This window comes from Sapajus apella, unplaced genomic scaffold, assembly GCF_009761245.1.
Source record: "Sapajus apella isolate SASKATOON/1434 unplaced genomic scaffold, GSC_monkey_1.0 scaffold62, whole genome shotgun sequence".
In the NCBI taxonomy this organism is placed as follows: domain Eukaryota; kingdom Metazoa; phylum Chordata; class Mammalia; order Primates; family Cebidae; genus Sapajus; species Sapajus apella.
The window spans coordinates 18,470,116-18,489,335 of NW_022437002.1; the positions used below are offsets into that span (position 1 = coordinate 18,470,116).

General features: G+C 51.4%; 1 protein-coding gene and 1 long non-coding RNA gene across 2 annotated transcripts; both read left to right on the forward strand.

Moving 5' to 3' along the window:
- Positions 1 to 330: 330 nt before the first annotated feature.
- LOC116529511 lies at positions 331 to 3,061 on the forward strand. The gene is made up of 3 exons (XR_004259525.1): positions 331 to 472; positions 771 to 775; positions 3,039 to 3,061. It is a non-coding gene; the product is annotated as an uncharacterized LOC116529511 (long non-coding RNA).
- Positions 3,062 to 6,600: 3,539 nt separating this feature from the next.
- Positions 6,601 to 16,461, forward strand: LOC116529510 (vitamin D3 hydroxylase-associated protein-like). The gene is made up of 5 exons (XM_032247457.1): positions 6,601 to 6,822; positions 14,686 to 14,799; positions 15,035 to 15,184; positions 15,516 to 15,649; positions 16,261 to 16,461. The coding sequence occupies exons 1-3, from the start codon at positions 6,679 to 6,681 to the stop codon at positions 15,101 to 15,103; spliced, it is 327 nt and encodes a 108-aa protein (XP_032103348.1). The 5' UTR covers positions 6,601 to 6,678; the 3' UTR covers positions 15,104 to 15,184; positions 15,516 to 15,649; positions 16,261 to 16,461.
- Positions 16,462 to 19,220: the final 2,759 nt, after the last annotated feature.

Sequence of the window (19,220 nt, forward strand, 5' to 3'; positions counted from 1 at the left end):
TTTCACCACGTTGGCCAGGCTGATCTTGAACACCTGATCTCATGATCTGCCTGCCTTGGCCTCCCGAAGTGCTGGGATTATAGGTGTGAGCCACTGAGCCCAGCCTTGGTTTCCTGATCATCTCAAACTGGACCCTGCTTCAGAGCTTTTATGTTAGCTCTTCCCTCTCTGGGAACATTCGGCTCCCATGTCACCTTCCCTGATCACCCATTTATAAAATGGCTTCCCCTGTTTCTTTTTTTCTTTTTTTTTTTGAGAGGGAGTCTAGCTCTGTCTCTAGGCTGGAGTACAGTGGCTTGATCTTGGCTCATTGCAACCTCTGCCTCCTGGGTTTAAGCGATTCTCCTGCCTCAGCTTCCCGAGTAGCTGGGATGACAGGCATGCACTGCCATGCCCAGCTAATTTTTGTATTTTTAGTAGAGACAGGATTTCACCATGTAGGCCAGGATGGCCTGTATCTCTTGATCTCCTGGTACGCCTACTTCGGCCTCCCAAAGTGCTGAGATTACAGGAGCCACCGCCCCTGGCCTTTTCCTTGTCCTTTCTAACAGGCTACTGTTCTTTATAGCATTATCACTATCTGAAATCTTTTATGTCTTTTTTTGGTCTCCACTAAACCGTAAGCTTCTAGAGAGCCGTGCTTTGTCTTGTTCATCACTTGTTCTTGGCTTGGAGGATGGTGTTCTATTAATTCTGGGTTGATAAAGTGTGCCAGTGTGAGGCACCAGGCACTGTGCTGGGTGCTGGGTCTGCAGTGACAAATGAAGCAGCCTTGGTAACTGTTCTTGTAGAATTCACCTTCTAGAGGGATTTGTTGAATGAAGGGAAGAAGGGAGGCAGAGAGTTGTTCTGATGAAGACCCCTAAATATTTAATGCATAGAGTGATAACATGACTTTTGATGAGGAAAAAAGGGGAAGGGGAATTCTAGACCACATTTACTAAGTATTTACTATGAGCCATCTACCTTCTGGGCACTTTACAGTCATGTCACTTAATCCTCTATTAACCTTATGATAGGCATTTTTGCTCCTATTTTACAGAAATGTTACATGTCTTGCCGGGCGTGGTGGTTCACGCCTGTAATTCCAGCATTTTGGAAGTTTGAGACAGGTGGATCACCTGAGGTCAGGAGTTCAAGACCAGCCTGACCAACGTGGAGGAACCCCGTGTCTACTAAAAAAATACAAAGTTAGCCAGGCATGGTGGCACATTCCTGTAATCCCAGCTACTCGGGAGACTGAGGCAGGAGAACTGCTTGAACCTGGGAGGCAGAGGTTGCGGTGAGCCGAGATTGCGCCATTGCATTCCAGCCTGGGGAACAAGAGTGAAACTCCATCTCAAAAAAGAAAGAAAAAAAAGAAAGTTTACATATCTTGCCCAGGGTCCCATAGCTAGAAGTCACGGGCTTGGAACCGAAACTTAGGCCAGTCTATGTCAGCACCTGCATGAGGTCTTTCTGTTGATGCCGAGGCCCAGCGAGTACAATGGTCAAAAGAGTGAGAGCACAATCAGCCTCCTCCTCGCACCTCCCTGACCACCTGTGTGCTGGCCTCATGACCTGAGTCATGTGGCTACTGCCTGTTTTCACCACCTTTCCCCTTCTCACTAGGTCACTGCTGCAGCTTCTTGCCTGGCTTCCTCAGGGTCCAGACTGGTCATCCCCAACAATCCTTCACGTGGCAGTTAGGCAACCTTCCTATTGCAAACTCATCATGCGACCAGCCTGACCAACGTGGTTTTTTTTTTGAGGCAGAGTTTCACTCATGTTACCCAGGCTGGAGTGCAATGGCGCGATCTCGGCTCACCGCAACCTCCGCCTCCTGGGTTCAGGCAATTCTCCTGCCTCAGCCTCCTGAGTAGCTGGGATTACAGGCACGCACCACCATGCCCAGCTAATTTTTTGTATTTTTAGTAGAGACGGGGTTTCACCATGTTGACCAGGATGGTCTCGATCTCTTGACCTCGTGATCCACCCGCCTCGGCCTCCCAAAGTGCTGGGATTACAGGCTTGAGCCACCGCGCCCGGCTCATCATGCTTAAAATGCTTGGACTCACTTGTGCCAAGTCCAGATGCCTTGTTATGACCTGCAAGGCCATGCTTCACCTGACCCTGCAGCTGGCCCCTGTGGCATCACCTCGTCCCCTTCCCAAATGCTCACATCCTGGTCACATGGCCTGCAGGTAATGTCCAGAACACCGAGTCATCTCCCACATCTGTGCCCTTTGCTCATGATACTGCTGTGCCTGGAGTGTTGTTCCTGGGGTTTCCACCTAAAGACTGCCTACTCATCCGTGGTGAGGGCAATTGCCCTACCCTCCGACTCTGTCAGGCTGAGTTGGTAGAGCTTCTTTGTGCTTCTGCACATGGTGGAAAGCAAGGTCTGTGTCTTAATAGAATCCAACATCTATTAGGCTGTGGAACTGAATATCCATTATCTCATTTTGAAAATGGGCATTATTATTATTACCATTAAAAAAAATTTTTTTTTAATTTAAAAATATTTTGAGATGAAGTCTCTCTCTGTTGCCCTGGCTGGAGTACAGTGGCATGATCTTGGCTCACTGCAACCTCCACCTCCTGGGTTCAAGCGATTCTCCTGCCTCAGCCTCCCGAGTAGCTGGGATTACAGGCAGCTGCCACCACGCCTGTCTAATTTTTGTGTGTTTAGCAGAGATGGGGTTGCATCATGTTGGTCAGGCTGGTCTCAAACTCCTGATCTAGGTGATCCACCTGCCTCGGCCTCCCAAAGTGCTGGGATTATAGATGTGAGCCATGGCACCCGGCCTTTTTTTTTTTTTTTTTTTTCTGTGTTTTTTGAGATGGAGTCTTACTCTGTCACCCAGGCTAGAGTGCATGGTGCGATCTCAGCTCACTTCAGCCTTCATTTCCTGGGTTCAAGTGATTCTCCCTGCCTCAGCCTCCTGAGTAGCTGGGCCTACAGGTGTGTGCCATGATGCCTGGCTATGTTTTGTATTTGTAGCAGAGACAGGGTTTCAGTATGTTGGCCAGGCTGGTCTTGAACTCCTGACTTCAAGTGATCTGCCCGCCTTGGCTTCCCAAAGTGCTGAGATTACAGGTGTGAGCCAGTGTGCCTGGCCCTATTATTCCATTCAATACGTAAAGAAACTGAAGTTCAGAGGGGGTTGCTGATTTGTTGAAGGCCGATCGTTATGGGTTACGAGAAGACTTGAAACCCACATGCTCAACTCCAAATTTACTGTACCTTCCTCACTTGTACAATCATCACAAGAACATGCATTCAGCATTCCCTGGGCACCAGCCTCTGTGCTAGGTGACCACAACACTTTGAAGACAGAAGCAACCCCGTGTACTGTGCACCTCTGCTAGTATCTGTTTACAGGAGATGTCTGTCATGTCCCTGTCCACCCTCCCTTTTCTCTCCCTGTGGCTGTGATATTGGAGTTTCAGGACACAGCCAGAGCACGTGCCATTTGGTCCTGTTAGGTGCCATTTTTAGGATTTATTTTTTTATTTTTCAAAGACAGGGTTTCACCACGTTGGCTAGGCTGGTCTTGAACTCCTGACCTCAGGTGATCCGCCCGCCTTGGCCTCCCAAAGTGCTGAGATTACAGGCGTGAGCCACCACTCTCGGCCCATTTTTAGGATTATTTCAAGGGCTCTGGCTATTTCTGTTCTTCTTCCCAACTTGTTCTTATGCATCCACAAGTCTGAGCACTGGACCTCTGCCACTTCATCCAAGTCACCCATAAACCTATTGATCAGAGGAGGACCAAGGAAAGGGCATGACCTGCACCCCTAAGAGACAAACACATAACCAAGTCATGAGCTTCCCAGTCAGATCTATCTTTACTTCACATTTCTCTGGCTGGGCTTGGCTGGGCCCTCCCAACTTTCCTACATATAGATTTGGGGTAGTGACCCTGGGCACCTCAGGAAGATGAAGCCACTTGGGGTCAGGGCTGTATATGCTCAGCTCCCAGCACAGTGCCTGGTACTCAGTGGGTACCCAGAGAAGGCTTGTTGGATGGAGCAATGGGTGACTTGTTATTAGGGAACCGATTTTGGTCCATTCGGATTACTTCTTCCTCTCACCTGCAAAAGGGAATTTTCGAGTCAGTCCTTTCACATTTATCTTATCTACTGCCATGATCTTGAGTAGTGCCCATGAGGACAAAAAACTCCCAGTCTACATTCAACCTATAGCTTTCTCCTGGTCTGCAGGTCCTTATCTAGCCACTTCTCCCATCCTCTTAACTCCTCCAGCTCTCTCAGGCTGTGTTCAAAGAGCTTCTTTGTGCTTCTGCACCTGGTAGAAAGCAAGGACTATGTCTTAATAAAATCCAACATCTGCCAGGCTGTAGAGTTGAACCCATTATCTCATTTGGAAAATGGGCATTATTATTTCCATTTTATACATAAGGAAATTGAAATTCAGAGAGAGTTGCTCTCTGAAGAACAATGGAGGGTTGCTCCCTCCCTTCATCCTCCCATCCATTCAATAAAAATGTTGAATTCTCCCCATAGTATAACCAATCAGAAATAGTCCCGGCCTGAATAGAGCTTCCATTTTTCCAGAAAACAGACATCAAATGTATAATTACCCAGAAACATTCCTTAGAAGTGCAATAAAACAGTAGCCTGGGTATTATGAGAATAAACCACATGGGACCTGATCTGGCCTGAGATGTGTGTGCATGTGTGTCAGGGAATGCTTCCTGGAGGAAGCAACATTGAAGCTGAAAACTGCATTAGCACCCGAGCCAAGGAATGAGTGTGTTTTGAGAAGGGTGAAGTTGACAACTTTAAGTCGTGCTGACTTACCTTCAAGGAGATCACTGGGATGAGATAGGCACGAGCCAGACTTTGTTGGGTGGAAGAGTGAGTGAAAGGTGGAGAAGTAAAGGCAGCCTGTGTAGAGAAATGGAAAAGCTCAGGAGGGGGACAAAAGACAGGGTGGTAGTTAGGGAAGGTGTAGATCTGAGGGAATTCTCCCTCATCCCCCAAGGTAGGAGAGACTTAAGCATGTTAAGTGCTGGTAGGAAAGGGCCAGCAGCAACACACAGAGGGGGCAAGTCAAGGTAGGAATGGAGGACTCAACTGCCATCATTTCTTCACTGAAGAGAGATCATTGAGCACGCACCATGTGCCAGGCGTTTTGAAAAGGGCTGACAAGGCCTATGTTCCCCTCTGCCTCCCGGCTAATTTTTTTTCTTTTTTTTGCATTTTCTGTAGAGATGGGGTCTTGCCATGTTGTCCAGGTTAGGCTTAAACTCCTGAGCTCAAATGGCCTCCTTGGCCTCCCAAAGTGCTGGGATTACAGGCGTGAGTCACGATGCCTGGCCTGGTCTGTGCTTTTTTATGGAACTCATTTTCTAGAGACTGAGGCAGGAGATAACTGATCAGCAAGATAATTTCAGCTAATGATGGTGTATTGAAGACATAAAATGAGGTATGTGGTAATGGAAGGGCATAACCCAGGACAAGGTGAGGTCACAAGGCCTAGAGGACCATGGGGTGTGATGTGGATGATGAGTGGCCTGGGGGAGCTGAGGATAGGTGAGAGAGCTGGAGTTCATGAAGGTGGAGTGGAGGGTATGGAAGAAAATGGTCAGAAAAGAGGCAGAGGGCAGAGGAGGACTGGTCTGGAGGCCCCATGGAGATGACAGAGTGTTACAGGGTGGGCAACTTCAGGGTCATCCGTTAGTCAATGGTTGACCTCGAATCTGTTCCTTTGGCCCCTTGGGTACTCAGACTCAACATTAACAACCACAAACTTGGTTCCTCTCCACCCTGACCTGCTGCTGCCCTGCCTTCCTGGTCTGGAGGGAGAGGCACCATTCTCCTGGGTACAGTGACTCGAAGCCTCAGTGGCCATTGAGGTGGAGACTGGACGGAGGCTCCTGAGGAGAGCAGAATGGATCCCACATTAGGGCCCCTCGGCTCTACTTTCCAGTCTCCTCATGTCTTCTCTGTTCCTCCTCCAGGAAGCCGCCTCCCTCAGCCCTACAACTCCCCTCCACCAGCAGGGCGAGCCAATAGCTTGGGGAGGCTGGAACCCTGGATGAGTCCTGGCCTTGCTTTGGAGTCAAGAGGGGAAGCCCAGCCGGGCTGTCCGGTCTCACGCCCTGGCATCATCTCGCCTGAGGTGGACTGCTGATGAGCCCTGCCCACTCCTCCGGGTGGTCCTTTCTTCTCTGCCTGTCTCCCAGAACCTCCACTCTGGGCAAACATACTCTGTTTGGTCCACCTCCATGTGTCTGTTTATGTGGAACAAAGGGGCTTCGGGAGAATCTTGAAGGCAACGGGAACCCCAGGAGCGACCCCATCCGTAACTCCTGAGGGTTGGAGTGGGGTGCCTGAGGGGTGGGATCTGACAGGTAGGATGGGTGAGAGTAGGATGTGACAGAGGTGAGGTCAGCTGCCCAGCTGGAGGCTCGGGCCCCTCTTTAGGCTCGTCTGCCAAAGCTTCTTCCTCTGTGTGGCTGATAAATAGGGGTTTTGTTCCTAGGAAGTCCAGATGGGGTAAGATATAGGAAGAAGGTTGCTCACTGCCATGCCCAGGTCTCCAGATGTGAGTGGGTGCCCTGGCAGCATTGCTGACAGATAAATGGGATGTGTTCCTGAGGAAAGAGCAGCTGCATCCACATAGGTCATGCAATACCTAGGGTGGTTTGGCTGTCTGACTCCTTGACGATGCTACTCCTGCTGACCCTGCTGGGGGCTGCCCTGCTCACCTGGCAGCATGCTCCAGCCCGGAACAATATCCCCAGGGCCCAGAAGCGGAGGGAGGTAGCGCTGCAGAAGATGGAGGCCCTGGCCCGGCGGCTCCGGCAGCAGGTGACTTGACATGGGTCCCTGAGGTCCCCAGCTCCAGGGGGCCTTGGCCCTCAATCCCAACAGGAGGACTATACCTCAGGATGCCCCTCCTGACCATGGCCCCAGCCCCTGCAGACACAGGGGGCAGGTGGGCACTTCCCCGTCCCTGGCTCTCCCCATGCCAGCTCTGTGTGTAGTTGTCAGCTTTCCTCCATCTCGCCTTTGAGACCCTGGAGGTTAGGGGCAGTGTGTTCTTCCTCTGTTCTCCCAGCTCTTGGCACATGGCTCAGTAACATGAGGAGTGCTCACTTGGGATATTTGTTGAAATAAAATGAACTGATGGAAGAAATTGGAGGAGGGAGGCCAGATCTCTCTCAGCCCCTTAGCACTCCAAAATCCCACTGAGACAGGAACCCTAGTCTAAATGTCCCCTCCCCCCCCCCCCCAATCCCGTCCAGCTCTGAAAACGCTTGCTGAGCCCTGAGAAGTGCAGAGCACAGGGGGCTGAGGACGGGGTCTCCCAGGAAGCTCCATGTCTTAAAAGGCAGCTTTGGCAGCTCAGAGTGGGGGTATTGCACTGGGATAGCCTCTGTGGCTGTCCAGGCTGGGACTGGCAGGTGAAGTGGCTGAGCCATAGGTGTATTAGCAAAGCCTGCCCCAGGTGGCAGAGAGAAGGGTGGGAAGGAGGGACATGGAGACAAACATAGACTGAGCCTGGGATTTGCTGTGTGGCTTGGAGGATGTAACAACCCAGCTCTGGCCTTGGGCTCCCCAGCTGCCAGGAGGGATGGGCTCATGGTCTCTTCGGGTCCCCAGCTTTGGTTGATGATGGTGGACTCCGTCTGGGAGCCCAGGGGTGGGAGCTGGGGATAGTGCCTGAGGTGCTGTTCCCATGCTCTGGAGTTCCTGAGTGTCCTCTGCCGTCCCCTGAAGCATGATTGATGGCCCCAACGGGCAGCTTCTCTGTCTGAGCTGCTGCAGTTGCTGAGTATGTGTATTAATATTAATTGGGGCTAATTAGTTGGTTACATCAATCTGCCCCCAGAGAGCAGCTGCCCCTCCCTGGCTGATGAGGAGAAGTCTGGGCTAATGGTTGCAGTGGTGAGCAGCCATGACGGAGGTGTCCTGTGTGCATGTGGAGGCCCCATCTGTGTGCGGTGGTGGGTGTAGCTTCCTTTGCTGCGGACGATGGCCTGCTTTTGTGTGCCTCCTGCTGGCATTTCATTGTGTCGTGGTGGGTGTGTGTCTGGTCTGGCTGTGTGGTTATGTGCCTGGCTGGGTGTGCATGTGTTGGCTTACTGGTTGGAGTGTGTACCTCTAACTACATGTGGCTGGTGTGGGTCTGAATGTCTGGTAGAGTGTTCATGGGTGGTTGTGTGTCTGATGTGCAGGGGCAGCTGGTTCGGCGTCTGTCTGAGCATCTAGTTGGTGAATGTGTGGATGCCTGGGCTGTTGGGCTGGGGACCTGGAGCGGGTAGATGTCTGGTTGGCGGGAGGAGAGGAAGAGGTTTGGGGTGAGGTCATTCATGGTGTCTCTAGCCTCCCATCGTGGCTTCAGGCTTCTTGGCTCTCAGCACCTTGCTCTCTCCCCAGCAGGCTATACTGGTCTGTCTGAGGCATCTTCCCAATCGTGTCATCCTCTCTCTGCCAGCAATATCCTCAAGACCTCAGGTGTCCACCTTTATGTCCCAGGGGAGGTGCAAGGCTGAGACCCAGGTCAAGCCCTCACAGGCAAACAAGTCCAATTCAGCTGAGTGTAGTAAAATTTCCCAAGGGATTTCTCCAGGTCTTGCCCTGTGCTGAACTATGAATCTGATGCTTGATTCACGCTTGTGCTAAAAACATTCCCAACCTGGGTGGGACGTGGTGGAGGCAGAGCTGTGCAGGCTATGCCAGGTGATAGCTCAGTAGAATGTGGTGAGGCCGGATGCCCACAGAGCTGGGGACTTGGGAGGAGGGTGGCTGGTCCGTCTGGAGAGGGTCATGTGGGGAGGGCTGCCCAGAGAGGTGGTGTGTGAGGTGAACCTCACAGCACCTGTAGGAGTTTTCTGAAGGAAGAAATGAGAAAGGAAGTACCAGGGAGGGAGAAGCCCCAGATGAGGCAGTGTTTCTGTAGAACGTATAGAAAATAATATTCCTGGCCGGGCGTGGCGGCTCACGCCTTTAATCCCAGCACTTTGGGAGGCCAAGGCAGGTGGATCACCTGAGGTCAGGAGTTAGAGACCAGCCTGGTCAACATAGTGAAACCCCATCTCTACTAAAAATACAAAAATTAGCCGGTGTGGTGGTGGGCACCTGTAGTCCCTACTACTCAGGAGGTTGAAACAGGAGCATTGCTTGAACTCAGGAGGCAGAGGTTGCAGTGAGCAGAGATTGCGCCATTGCATTCCAGCCTGGGTCACAGGGTGAGACTCCATTTCAAAAAACAAATAACTGTTTCAATAAATAAACAACAACAAAAAAAAGAAAATAATATTCCTGGACACATTGGGTAAACGGACCAGCTGCTCTTGGCCAGGAAGCTCTGCTCACCTCAGGCAGAGCTTAACCACCTTGAGAGTTGAGGGTTTTATGATACTAAATATTTAACCACCACATTGGAAACATCAATAATACATCAATTCACTAAAAACTTTAAATTACAGCAGGGCACAGTGGCTCACACCTGTAATCCAAGCACTTTGGGGGCCGAGGCAGGCGGATCATGAGGTCAGGAGTTCGAGACCAGCCTAACCAAAATGGTGAAACCCCATCTCTACTAAAAATACAAAAATTAGCTGGGTGTGGTGGCAGATGCCTGTAATCTCAGCTACTCAGGAGGCTGAGGCAGGAGAGTTGCTTGAACCTAGGAGGCGGAGGTTGCAGTGAGCTGACATAGTGCCATTGCACTGCAGTCCTGGGAAAAAAAAAAAACCCCACCTCAAAAAAAAAAAAAAAAAAACCACACAAAAAAACTTGAAGTTACATATTTTTTGTTTTTCAAACTAGGCTGGAGACAGCACCCTAAGTACAGAGAAGGCTGGATGTCCACAGGGCTGTGGGATGGAGCAGGAGGGGATGGTTAGATCCATACTAAATTATACATTAAAATGACCAAAAAGTGATCAACTTGAGGCTTAATTTTTCATTCAATTATTCTAATAATTTCCAAATAATTTGTTGATTTTTAGAATTTGCTGTGAGGCTCTTTTGATGTGGCTATCATCTTTTGAAAGATGGCCCTGTCTTTCAAAGTGCTCCTTATAAATTGGAGTCATTAGATCACTTGCAGTCTGATTAAGGCGAGTCTTTCTCTTAATGATATTTTCCTTGGGTAGAGTCCTCTCTCAGCTTTTGCTGAATTAGTAGCAATTACGCTTACAGACTGCTGTCAACTAAGTCATAAACATTGTTATTAGAATGTCATGAACACTAATTAGAAGTTGTCTAGTATGATAGCTAAGAGTGTGGCCTCTGTTGCTGGGCTGGCTGTTTGAATCCTGACTCTGATACTTTTTATTTATTTATTTATTTAGAGATGGAGTCTTGCTCTTGTTGCCCAGGCTGGAGTGCAATGGTGCGATCTCGGCTCACTGCAACCTCCTCCTCCTAGGTTCAAGCAATTCTCCTGTCTCAGCCTCTCAAGTAGCTGGGATTACAGGCATGCGCCACCCGACCCAGCTAATTTTGTATTTTTAGTAGAGATGGGGTTTCTCCATGTTGGTTAGGCTGGTCTCAAACTCCCAACCTCAGGTGATCTGCCTACTTCAGCCTCCCAAAGTTCTGGGATTACAGGTGTGAGCCACTGCACCTGGCCTTTTACTTTACTGCTTTCTGACGAATGTATATCAATAGCTTTTGCAGTACTGTAAAGTTGAACAATGGTAAGTTGAACCATGGTAAGTTGGCACTGTCTGTATGAGTGATAGTTCTCACTTTAGGAACCAAGCTAATGTTGTTGTTCATGATGAGTGGGTATTCTGGGTGAGCGGAACATGTTCTATTAGATGGAAGTGACATTCTGTCCCCCCAGGTCACTGGAGGGCCTGCTGTGGTGTCAGCATCCTCCTGCAGAGGTCCCATTAACCCCACCACCATCCCCCCCATGCCTGCTCTTCCTACCTCTCCCCAGCTCCCTGAGAGTCAAAGTCCCCAGAGGCTGCCATTCCCACAAGTGGGCATGCAAGGATGGACAGCTGCAGTGGAGGACTAGCCTCAGGCGCCCAGAGGGACACACTGGGTACTTGCCCATGGGGGTGCCACCAGGGGTGTCATCTCTCCAGGTAGAAATATAGAAATGGGGCTGTTGTGCAGCTGCCAACATCTCTGGGGTGCATCCATGGACCCGTGAGTACAAGGAGGTCCCTGGCAGGGCCTGCCACGGCTTCTTAGGGTTAGAGGGTGCAGGGCAAAGGATGAACCCAGTCTGGCCCTCCATAGTCCCTGTGCTTAGAGGGTCCCTGCTGGGCTGGGCATTAACTTTACTTGCTGGACTGTGTAGACAGGGTGAAGTCTTGGGGAGGGGCTAGGACAACTGGGGTGGTGGAGTGCCCAGCAGAGCAGCTTTTTGCCAAGTGACTCAGAAGTGTTTCAGTAGTCTAGCCACTGTCCTGGCTGTAGCGGTGCATCCTGGCAGAATGCTAGCCCTGTCCAAGGCATCTGTGTCTGGATCCTCCTGAGAGTCTCTGTGGCACACCAGCTGGGGAGCTCTGATCTGAGGCACAGCAGGGAGAGGGACTGGGCAGTGTGGCTGGAGCAGTGTGTATGGGAGAGGCCGAGAGAGACAGGCCCACTGGACCCAAGCAGGGAAAGAGCCTGGTCTAGTGCCTGGACCCTCAAAAAGCCTCCCTTCCGCAAGACGCCCCAAGAGCCATGAGAAGATAGTGGTTAAGGTTTGGACGGCCTGGGTTTAAGCCCAGTCTCCCTGTCCTCTGACCTTGGGCAAGAGAGTTAGTCTCTCCAGGTCTCAGTTGCTTTCACTGGGGAAATGAAAACGGTAATAACAGCCCTTAGCGAAGGGTTTTGTGAAGATTTAATAAAACAGTGCAGTAAAGGGCTTCACAGGGTTCCCAGCCCCACAGTGATACTCTGAATACTTGGTCGATGGGAATTGCTTGCATCAAAGCAGGAACCCACTTACACGTTTCCAATGAAGGCTTTGCAAGTGGTGCTGGTGAGAATGGTGTTGCAATGCTATCCTGAGGGCAACTGGGACCTATTGTCAGATTGGGCCTTATAAGATTTTAAAAGGATTGCCCAGGCTGCAGTGAAGAGGTTGAGCTGGAGGAGTGGAGGCCAAGGCAAGGAGGCCAAAGAGGAGGCTGATGAGCTAACAGAGAGACAGAGAGGTCCTTAGGCAGGCAGGAGGCCTGAGGGTCCGAGGTGGGAGATATGAAGGAGCAGAACCACTTGCAGGCAGTGCATGTGATCACTGGTGCTGGGCTGCCTGAGTCCAGCTCTGCCATTTACTGGCTGTGTATCCTTGGGCAAACAGGAGTTCTCTATGTCTCAGTGTCGTCTTCTGCTGTGAAACAAGAAAATGACGTGACCTACCTCTTAGGGTTGTTGCAAGGGGTAATATGAGTTATATATTTTAAATATGTAGAATATACTTTTTTTTTTTGAAATGGAGTTTTGCTCTTGTTGTCCAGGCTGGAGTGCAATGGCACGATCTCGGCTCACTGAAACCTCTGATTCCCGCTTTCAAGTGATTCTCCTGCCTCAGCCTCCCAAGTAGCTGGGATTACAGGCATGCACCACCACACCTGGCTAATTTTGTATTTTTAGTAGAGACAGGGTTTCTCCATGTTGGTCAGACTGGTCTCAAACTCCTGACCTCAGATGTTCTACCTGCCTCGGCCTCCTAAAGTGCTAAGATTACAAGCATGAGCCACCTTGCCTGGCCTATATTTAAAACTCATAATTTAAAATTTTCTTGGAGACAAGGTCTCACTTCTGTCATCTAGGCTGGAGTGCAGTGGTGCGATCATAGCTCACAGCAGCCTCAAACTCCTGGCCTTAAGAAATCCTCCCACCTCGGCCTCCCAAAACTCATTATAGGCAATGAGTTATTCTATGTAAGGTGCTTGGAATAGGGCCTGGCACATATTAAGTGTTAGAACACATCCTACGTGTGATTATATGTCAGCTAGTGTAACTATGATTAGAATCTGGATGTGAGGGAGGAGCTAGGATAATTCTGAGGTTTGTTGCTTGATGACATGCACGCCATGGATTGGGAATTTTAAGAAGAACAGATTTGGCTGAAAAAAGGTGGGTCCTGGGGAGTCTGTATATATGTGGGTAGGTAAAGGAGTCTGAGTCCTAGCTGGAGAGAGACCTGGGTTAGAGAAACAGGTGGCCCGCGTATGCTTGGGGTACACGTAGCTGCCGAGGTCACCCATGGAGAATAGACAGGCAGGAAGAGAAAATGTCATGCCCTGAGGAACACCAACATTTCAGGAAACTGTGAAGAAGCCACCTGAGGGTGGGAGGAGGCCAGCAGAATCAGGGGCATAGACAGCTTCTGGAGGGAGAGTGTCCGACGTTGCTGAGGAGAGTGAGATGAAGACTAACCTGCATCTATAAGATTTAGTAACCGAGAAGTCTTGGTGCCCTTGCTGAGAAGATGCCCAGTGCTGAGGGGAGGGTGGATGCCAGGCTGGGTGCTTTGAGGAATGAAGGAAGAGAGACTGATTGACTGGTTGCGGTGGCTCACACCTGTAATCCCAGCACTTTGGGAGGCTGAGGCGGGCGGATCACGAGGTCAAGAGATTGAGACCAACCTGGCCAACATGGTGAAACTCCGTCTCTATTAAAAATACAAAAATTAGCTGGGCGTGGTGGTGTGCGTCTGTAGTCCCAGCTTCTAGGGAGGCTGAGGCAGGAGAATCGCTTGAACCCGGGAGGTGGAGGTTGCAGTAAGCCGAGATTGTGCCACTACACTCCAGCCTGGTGACAGAGCGAGACTCCATCTCAAAAAAAAAAAAGAGAGACTGAAGCCAGGGGATCCCTACCCTCCCAAGGAAATTTCTTTGTCTCCACCATCCTCCTGTCGAAGACCAAGAAAAGGCCACTATGAGGTCTTCCTGCCCAACCCATACTCCAGCTTGGAGGCATCAGGGTTCAACCAGAGCTGAGGAGGGCAAGAGGAAGAGAACTTTGCCTTCCCGAGTGCCTGCTGTGTGCTAGACCCTTGTCATGTCACACTTGCCAGGACAGCAGTTCTGAGGAGCTGGTATCAGGCCTCCCTCATACCCTGAAGGACCAGGCTCAGAGCAGCTGAGGGGCTTGTCTGTCTGTGGTCCCCCAGCATGGCTGACTCAGGATTCACTCCTAGTCCTTCCCTCTCTGAGGAGACCTAGGCCATGGGAGGGGCAGAGCCCCCCTCCAGTTACCCAGCTGACCAAGGGTGCGGCCAAGATGGTGCCAACTCTCTTGCCATCCATGCTGGACTCTTGCCTCCCTAAGGTCAGCTCAGTAGGGGGAAGACTGGGTAGGGAGGAGACGGGGATGCCTGGGATGCCCGCTGAAGGCAGGCTGTCCAGGGCTGAACTTCACTTCCATAGCCCCCAGTCTCATGATGTCATGTGTGGAGTCACCCCCACTCCAGTTGTGACCCTGCTGACTGGCAACATGAACGGGCAGGCCCTTCTCCATGCCAGGCCCTGGGCTGGACACTGGGGACAGAGGCAGAGGAGAACACCCTTGGAGGGTTTTCATGACCACCTGGAGTCACAGTGGATGCTTTTAGTGCTAAGCATGCGGGCGGGAACATGTATCAAGAAACAAGATCATGTGTGCAGCTGTGTGTGTAGGGGCCTACGGGGTGTGATGGGGAGTGTGTGGGAGTGGGCCTCAGCAGGTCTGTCTTTGAGATCTGCCTACTCCATCTTATCTCTGCAGGAGCCGGACCTAGACCCCAAGCCAGTCCTGGAGCTGCCACTGGCAGAGCTGGCCCAGAGGCTTCGGACTGAAGAGCTGAGTCTGGAGAGCATCCTCTGCAGCTACTTAGAGCAGGTGGTGGCCAGGGCACAGTGTCCAAGCTGGGGGCTCTGGGCTGGAGTGGGGGATGTCACCTGCCATGGTTCTACTCAGAGGAGCTGAGGGGCAGGGCTAACTCTGTGGTGCTGCCACTGACTTAGGAGGTGGCACAGTCACCTCAGGGTGGTAGGAGGGGCCAGGGCAGCCGAGTGCCCTGCTTTGGCCCTGGCCTCACCTGGGGCTGTTTCCTGGTGTCTTCCCTGTTGCTAAGGCACTGAAGGTGCACCAGGAGGTGAACTGCCTGATGGATTTCCTGGGGGAATGTGAGGAGCAACTGTAGGCATTGAAGAAGCTTAGGAAGAGTGAGAGAGGCCTTCTTTATGGGGTCCCCGTGAGCCTCAAGGACACCTATGACTGCATGGTGAGCCTGGGTGCACATGAGTGTGTATATGCACGTTTGTGCCACCAAGCCTGGAGACATGTGACACTGGCAGGCTCGGTGTGTGACCCTGGACAAGGGATGTAAAACCGCACAGCTACAAAGTGGCAAACTGAGGTTTGAACCCAGGAGTCTGGCTCTAAACCCCAAACTCTCAGCCACCACATTCTTCTGCCATCCGTGAAGTGCCACACTTGTGTCTCCAAGGGTGTGAGAGTGTGTATGAGTCAGGGGTGGGATGAGGTTGAAAATTAGCCAGCTGGGTGGTTCCACCCTGACCCCCACGGCTAGAGGTAACGTTTTTCCTCTGCAGGGCCATGACTCTACGTGCGGCCTGGCCCAGTTCCTGGAGAAGCCTGCGACCAAGGACGGGGTCATTGTGAAAGTGCTCAAGGCCCAAAGGGCCATCTCCTTTGCTAAGACCAACATCCCACAGACGCTGATCAGGTCTCTGAAGTGGGCTGGCTGGGGTCTGGGGCTGGGGTGAGCCCAGGGCTGAAACAGCTCTTTAAAGTTCCGATTCAGGGCAGAGGGTGCAGACTTCAAAGACCAGGGCTCTTGGGCAGGTCCTGTCTGTCCTTTGGGTTTCTTGATCTTAGAACATGTGGGTGGACTCCACAGTCCATAAGGACCCTTCGGGCTCCAAGGTTCTGTGAAGCTACATTCTGTTTCTCTCCCAGTTTCTCTCTCGAATTGTGCTATTTCTACCCAGGCTTCTCTCTTTGATTGTTCTCCCCATCGCTTCTTCTCTCCCTTCCCTACACAGTCGGTAGTGCATCTATGTTTTGTGAGGAAGCTGTTCTCAGTTCTGATGGCGGAGCTGTGGGCTCTTTGGTTCTGATATTAGGAGTCATGGCTAGTGTCTGATCTTGATCTTTCTTGCAGCAGCAGCCCCTCACCCCAGCTGGAAGGGAGACCAGGAGGCCTCAGCCTTAGGGAGGAGCTCATGGAGCAAAGAAGCCCTGGGGTTAACCCTGGAGGGTATTTGGCCCCCATATGGGGAGGGGTCTGCCCAGTAAGGCTTTCACCCTCAGCTCCTTTTCTTATGCTTCCCTTAGCTTCGAATGCAGCAACCCCACCTATGGCCAGACCTTGAACCCACTGAACTTAAAGAAGACATGTGGTGGCTCCTCAGGGGGTGAGGCAGTTCTGCTGGCAGAAAGTGGGTCCATCCTAGGCATGGGTACTGATACAGGCGGCAGCATCCGCATACCAGCCAGCTTCTGTGGTGTCTACAGCCTCCGCACCACGGGCTCCCGCCTCAGGCACTCATTGATGGTGGTGGTGGGGTGGGCTCAGCCCAGCCTAGAGGAACTAGGGGCTGGGGAAGTAGAGGGGTCTGCTCCTCCCGTCAACTCTCATCTACCCAGCTTAGTACTAGGGGAAGTGGGTAGGAGGCCTTCAAATAATTCCTGCAATAGCCATGCTAAACATACCATGTTTTGTCCAGGTGGCAGTAGAATAAACTTTCCACTCGTGAATTCATCAGTTCATTAATTCAATAATCTATACAGCTATCCATCCACATACCCCTTCTCTTACTCATCGATCTGTCCATTTATCCATCTACCCGTCCTTCATCTATTCAACCACCTACATGGTCATCATCTCAATCTATATTCATCAATTTCACCATTCATCCGCTATTTGTTTAACAGATTTCCATGGAGTATTTACCGTGTCAGACATACAGCTCCTTGGGTACCAGCTACTTGGGTTACTCCAGCGGACAACATAGACAAGTATCTCAGCCCTTGAAAAACTTACACACACCTCTCCTTCCAACCATTTATTTATCCATCCATCTTTCCATCCATCCATTTGGGTATCCATCTGTCTATCCACATTTGTATCTCTCCATCCATCCATCCATCCACCCACCGACCCATCCACCATCCAATCATCCATCCGTCCAACCATCCATATGTTCTCATGTATGCATGCATGCATGCATCCATCCATCCCTCAACCACACTCTGTGTACCCACACCATGGCCCCTACTGGGGACACAGACCACTCTTGGACCCAGCCCCTGCCCCTGCTGTGCTCTTAGACATGCAAATGACTTAGTCAGAAGCGATCAGGGCTCTAAGAGAGGGTGAAAACTTGTGAGAATGCATAAGAGAAAGCTGACATTTTCTTCAACAGAGATTTATTAAAAGCTTATACTCTTGACTTTCAGAGGCAGGGCAAGGGAAGGGAGGGATTCCTGGAGGAGGCAGCATTTAAGCTTGGTTTTGAGGGCCGGACATGCAGAGATGATGTGGCGTCTAGAAGGCTGTAAGACTGTTTGTAAGCGGCTGACTTTGCTTACAGCGATATGCACATGTGGAAGGGCTAGAGGGGGAAGCCATGGAGAGTTAGAGCCGTGAAAGGCAGTTGAAGAGATCAGACTTGATGCTGTGGGCAGTAGAGAGTCACAGAAGGTTGAAGCAGCTCCTATTTTTGTGGGTTGGGCCTGGGGGAGCACATTGCCTGAGTGCTCAAGCCTCCTGGCACCCAGGCCCCTCCCTTCACATGCTGAGCTGGGCTCTGGGTGGGGGTGTTTTGCAGCTACACTGGAGTTGCCTCTGCCATCAAGGGGAAGAAATCGGGTAAGTCCCTGTCTGTGCCTGTGGCCACACCCATTTAAAGACAAATCTGCCATTCTTTGAATCTGCCAAGGACACTTCGCTCAACCCATATATCCAGACAGATCCCACAGATGACTGGGAGAGGAGACTGCACGGTTCCCACCTGGCCTCCCCTTGTCAAGTGACTCTTGCCCCTCTGAGAAGGGTTTCCGACCTGCTACCTAGCTTTAATCTCTTCCTTCATCCTGACCATGATCCTGGGACCCACCCTCTGAGGCCAGGCAGTTGGGATCCCCAGAGCAGAACAAATGAGAGGTGCTGGCTGGGCACGGTGGCTCATGCCTGTAATCCCAGCACTTTGGAAAGCTGAGGTCAGCAGTTTGAGACCAGCCTGGCCAACATGGCGAAACTCTGTCTCCACTAAAAACACAAAAATTAGCCAGGCATGGTGGTGGACACCTGTAATCCTAGCTACTCAGGAGGCTGAGGCAGGAGAATAGCTTGAACCTCGGAGGCAGTGGTTGCAGCGAGCCAAAATCATGCCACTGCACTCCAGCCTGGGCGACAGAGAGAGACTTTGTCCCAAAAAACAAAAACAAACAAACAACAAGAACAAAAAATCTGAGAGGTGCCTGCCTCTCTCCCCTCCTCTCTGTGCAGTGAGCACGGTGGCTGGCCCCATGGCCCGGGACGTGGAAAGCCTGGCGCTGTGCCTGCGAGCCCTGCTGAGTGAAGACATGCACCGACTGGACCCCACTGTGCCCCGGATGCCCTTCAGGAAGGAGGTAAGCCAGGTGGGAGAGCAGACCTGGGGGGCTCCTTGACCCCCACCATCATTCCTTCTTGACCTGTCTGCCATCTTACCTTCCCAGGTGAAGACCCCCTTTCCCACTCCAGGCTGCAGTGAGTGACAAGCCCACATGTTTAGTCCAGTTTGTTTCCTGTCCCTGCTGGACACCAGCTGCTTTGGCCTCTTGGCTACCTGGAGCTATAGCTGTAATTGCCCCCAAAGAGGGCCTCCAGTGTCATATACCCAACCCCTGCCAGCAGAATACTCAGCAGCTGTGGTTCAGAGAGTGTGGCATCCAGTTAAGCTGGGCTTTTAACCCTCTAGGTAGCCTGGCCAAGTCACATCTCTTTTCTCGGCCTTAGCCTCCCCATCAGTACAATAAAGAGGTTAGGCTTGAAGGCCAGGCGTGGAGGTTCACACCTATAATCCCAGCACTTTGGGAGGCCAAGGCGGTTGGATCATGAAGTCAGGAGTTCAAAACCAGCCTGACCAATATGGTGAAACCCGTCTCTACTAAAAATACAAAAATTAGCTGGGCATGGTGGTGTGCGCCTGTAATCCCAGGTACTCAGCAGGCTGAGGCAGGAGAATTGCTTGAGCCTGCGAAGCAGAGGTTGCAGTGAGCCAAGATCATGCCATTGCACTCCAGGCTGG

What these genes read in the sequence shown, in the direction of transcription:
- LOC116529510 (XM_032247457.1), top strand. Translation starts at nt 6,679, where the DNA reads ATGCTACTCCTGCTGACCCTGCTGGGGGCTGCCCTGCTCACCTGGCAG. An exon ending in CCCGGCGGCTCCGGCAGCAG is followed by an intron (nt 6,823 to 14,685) that starts GTGACTTGACAT and finishes TTATCTCTGCAG; the next exon opens with GAGCCGGACCTAGACCCCAA. An exon ending in TCTGCAGCTACTTAGAGCAG is followed by an intron (nt 14,800 to 15,034) that starts GTGGTGGCCAGG and finishes CCTGTTGCTAAG; the next exon opens with GCACTGAAGGTGCACCAGGA.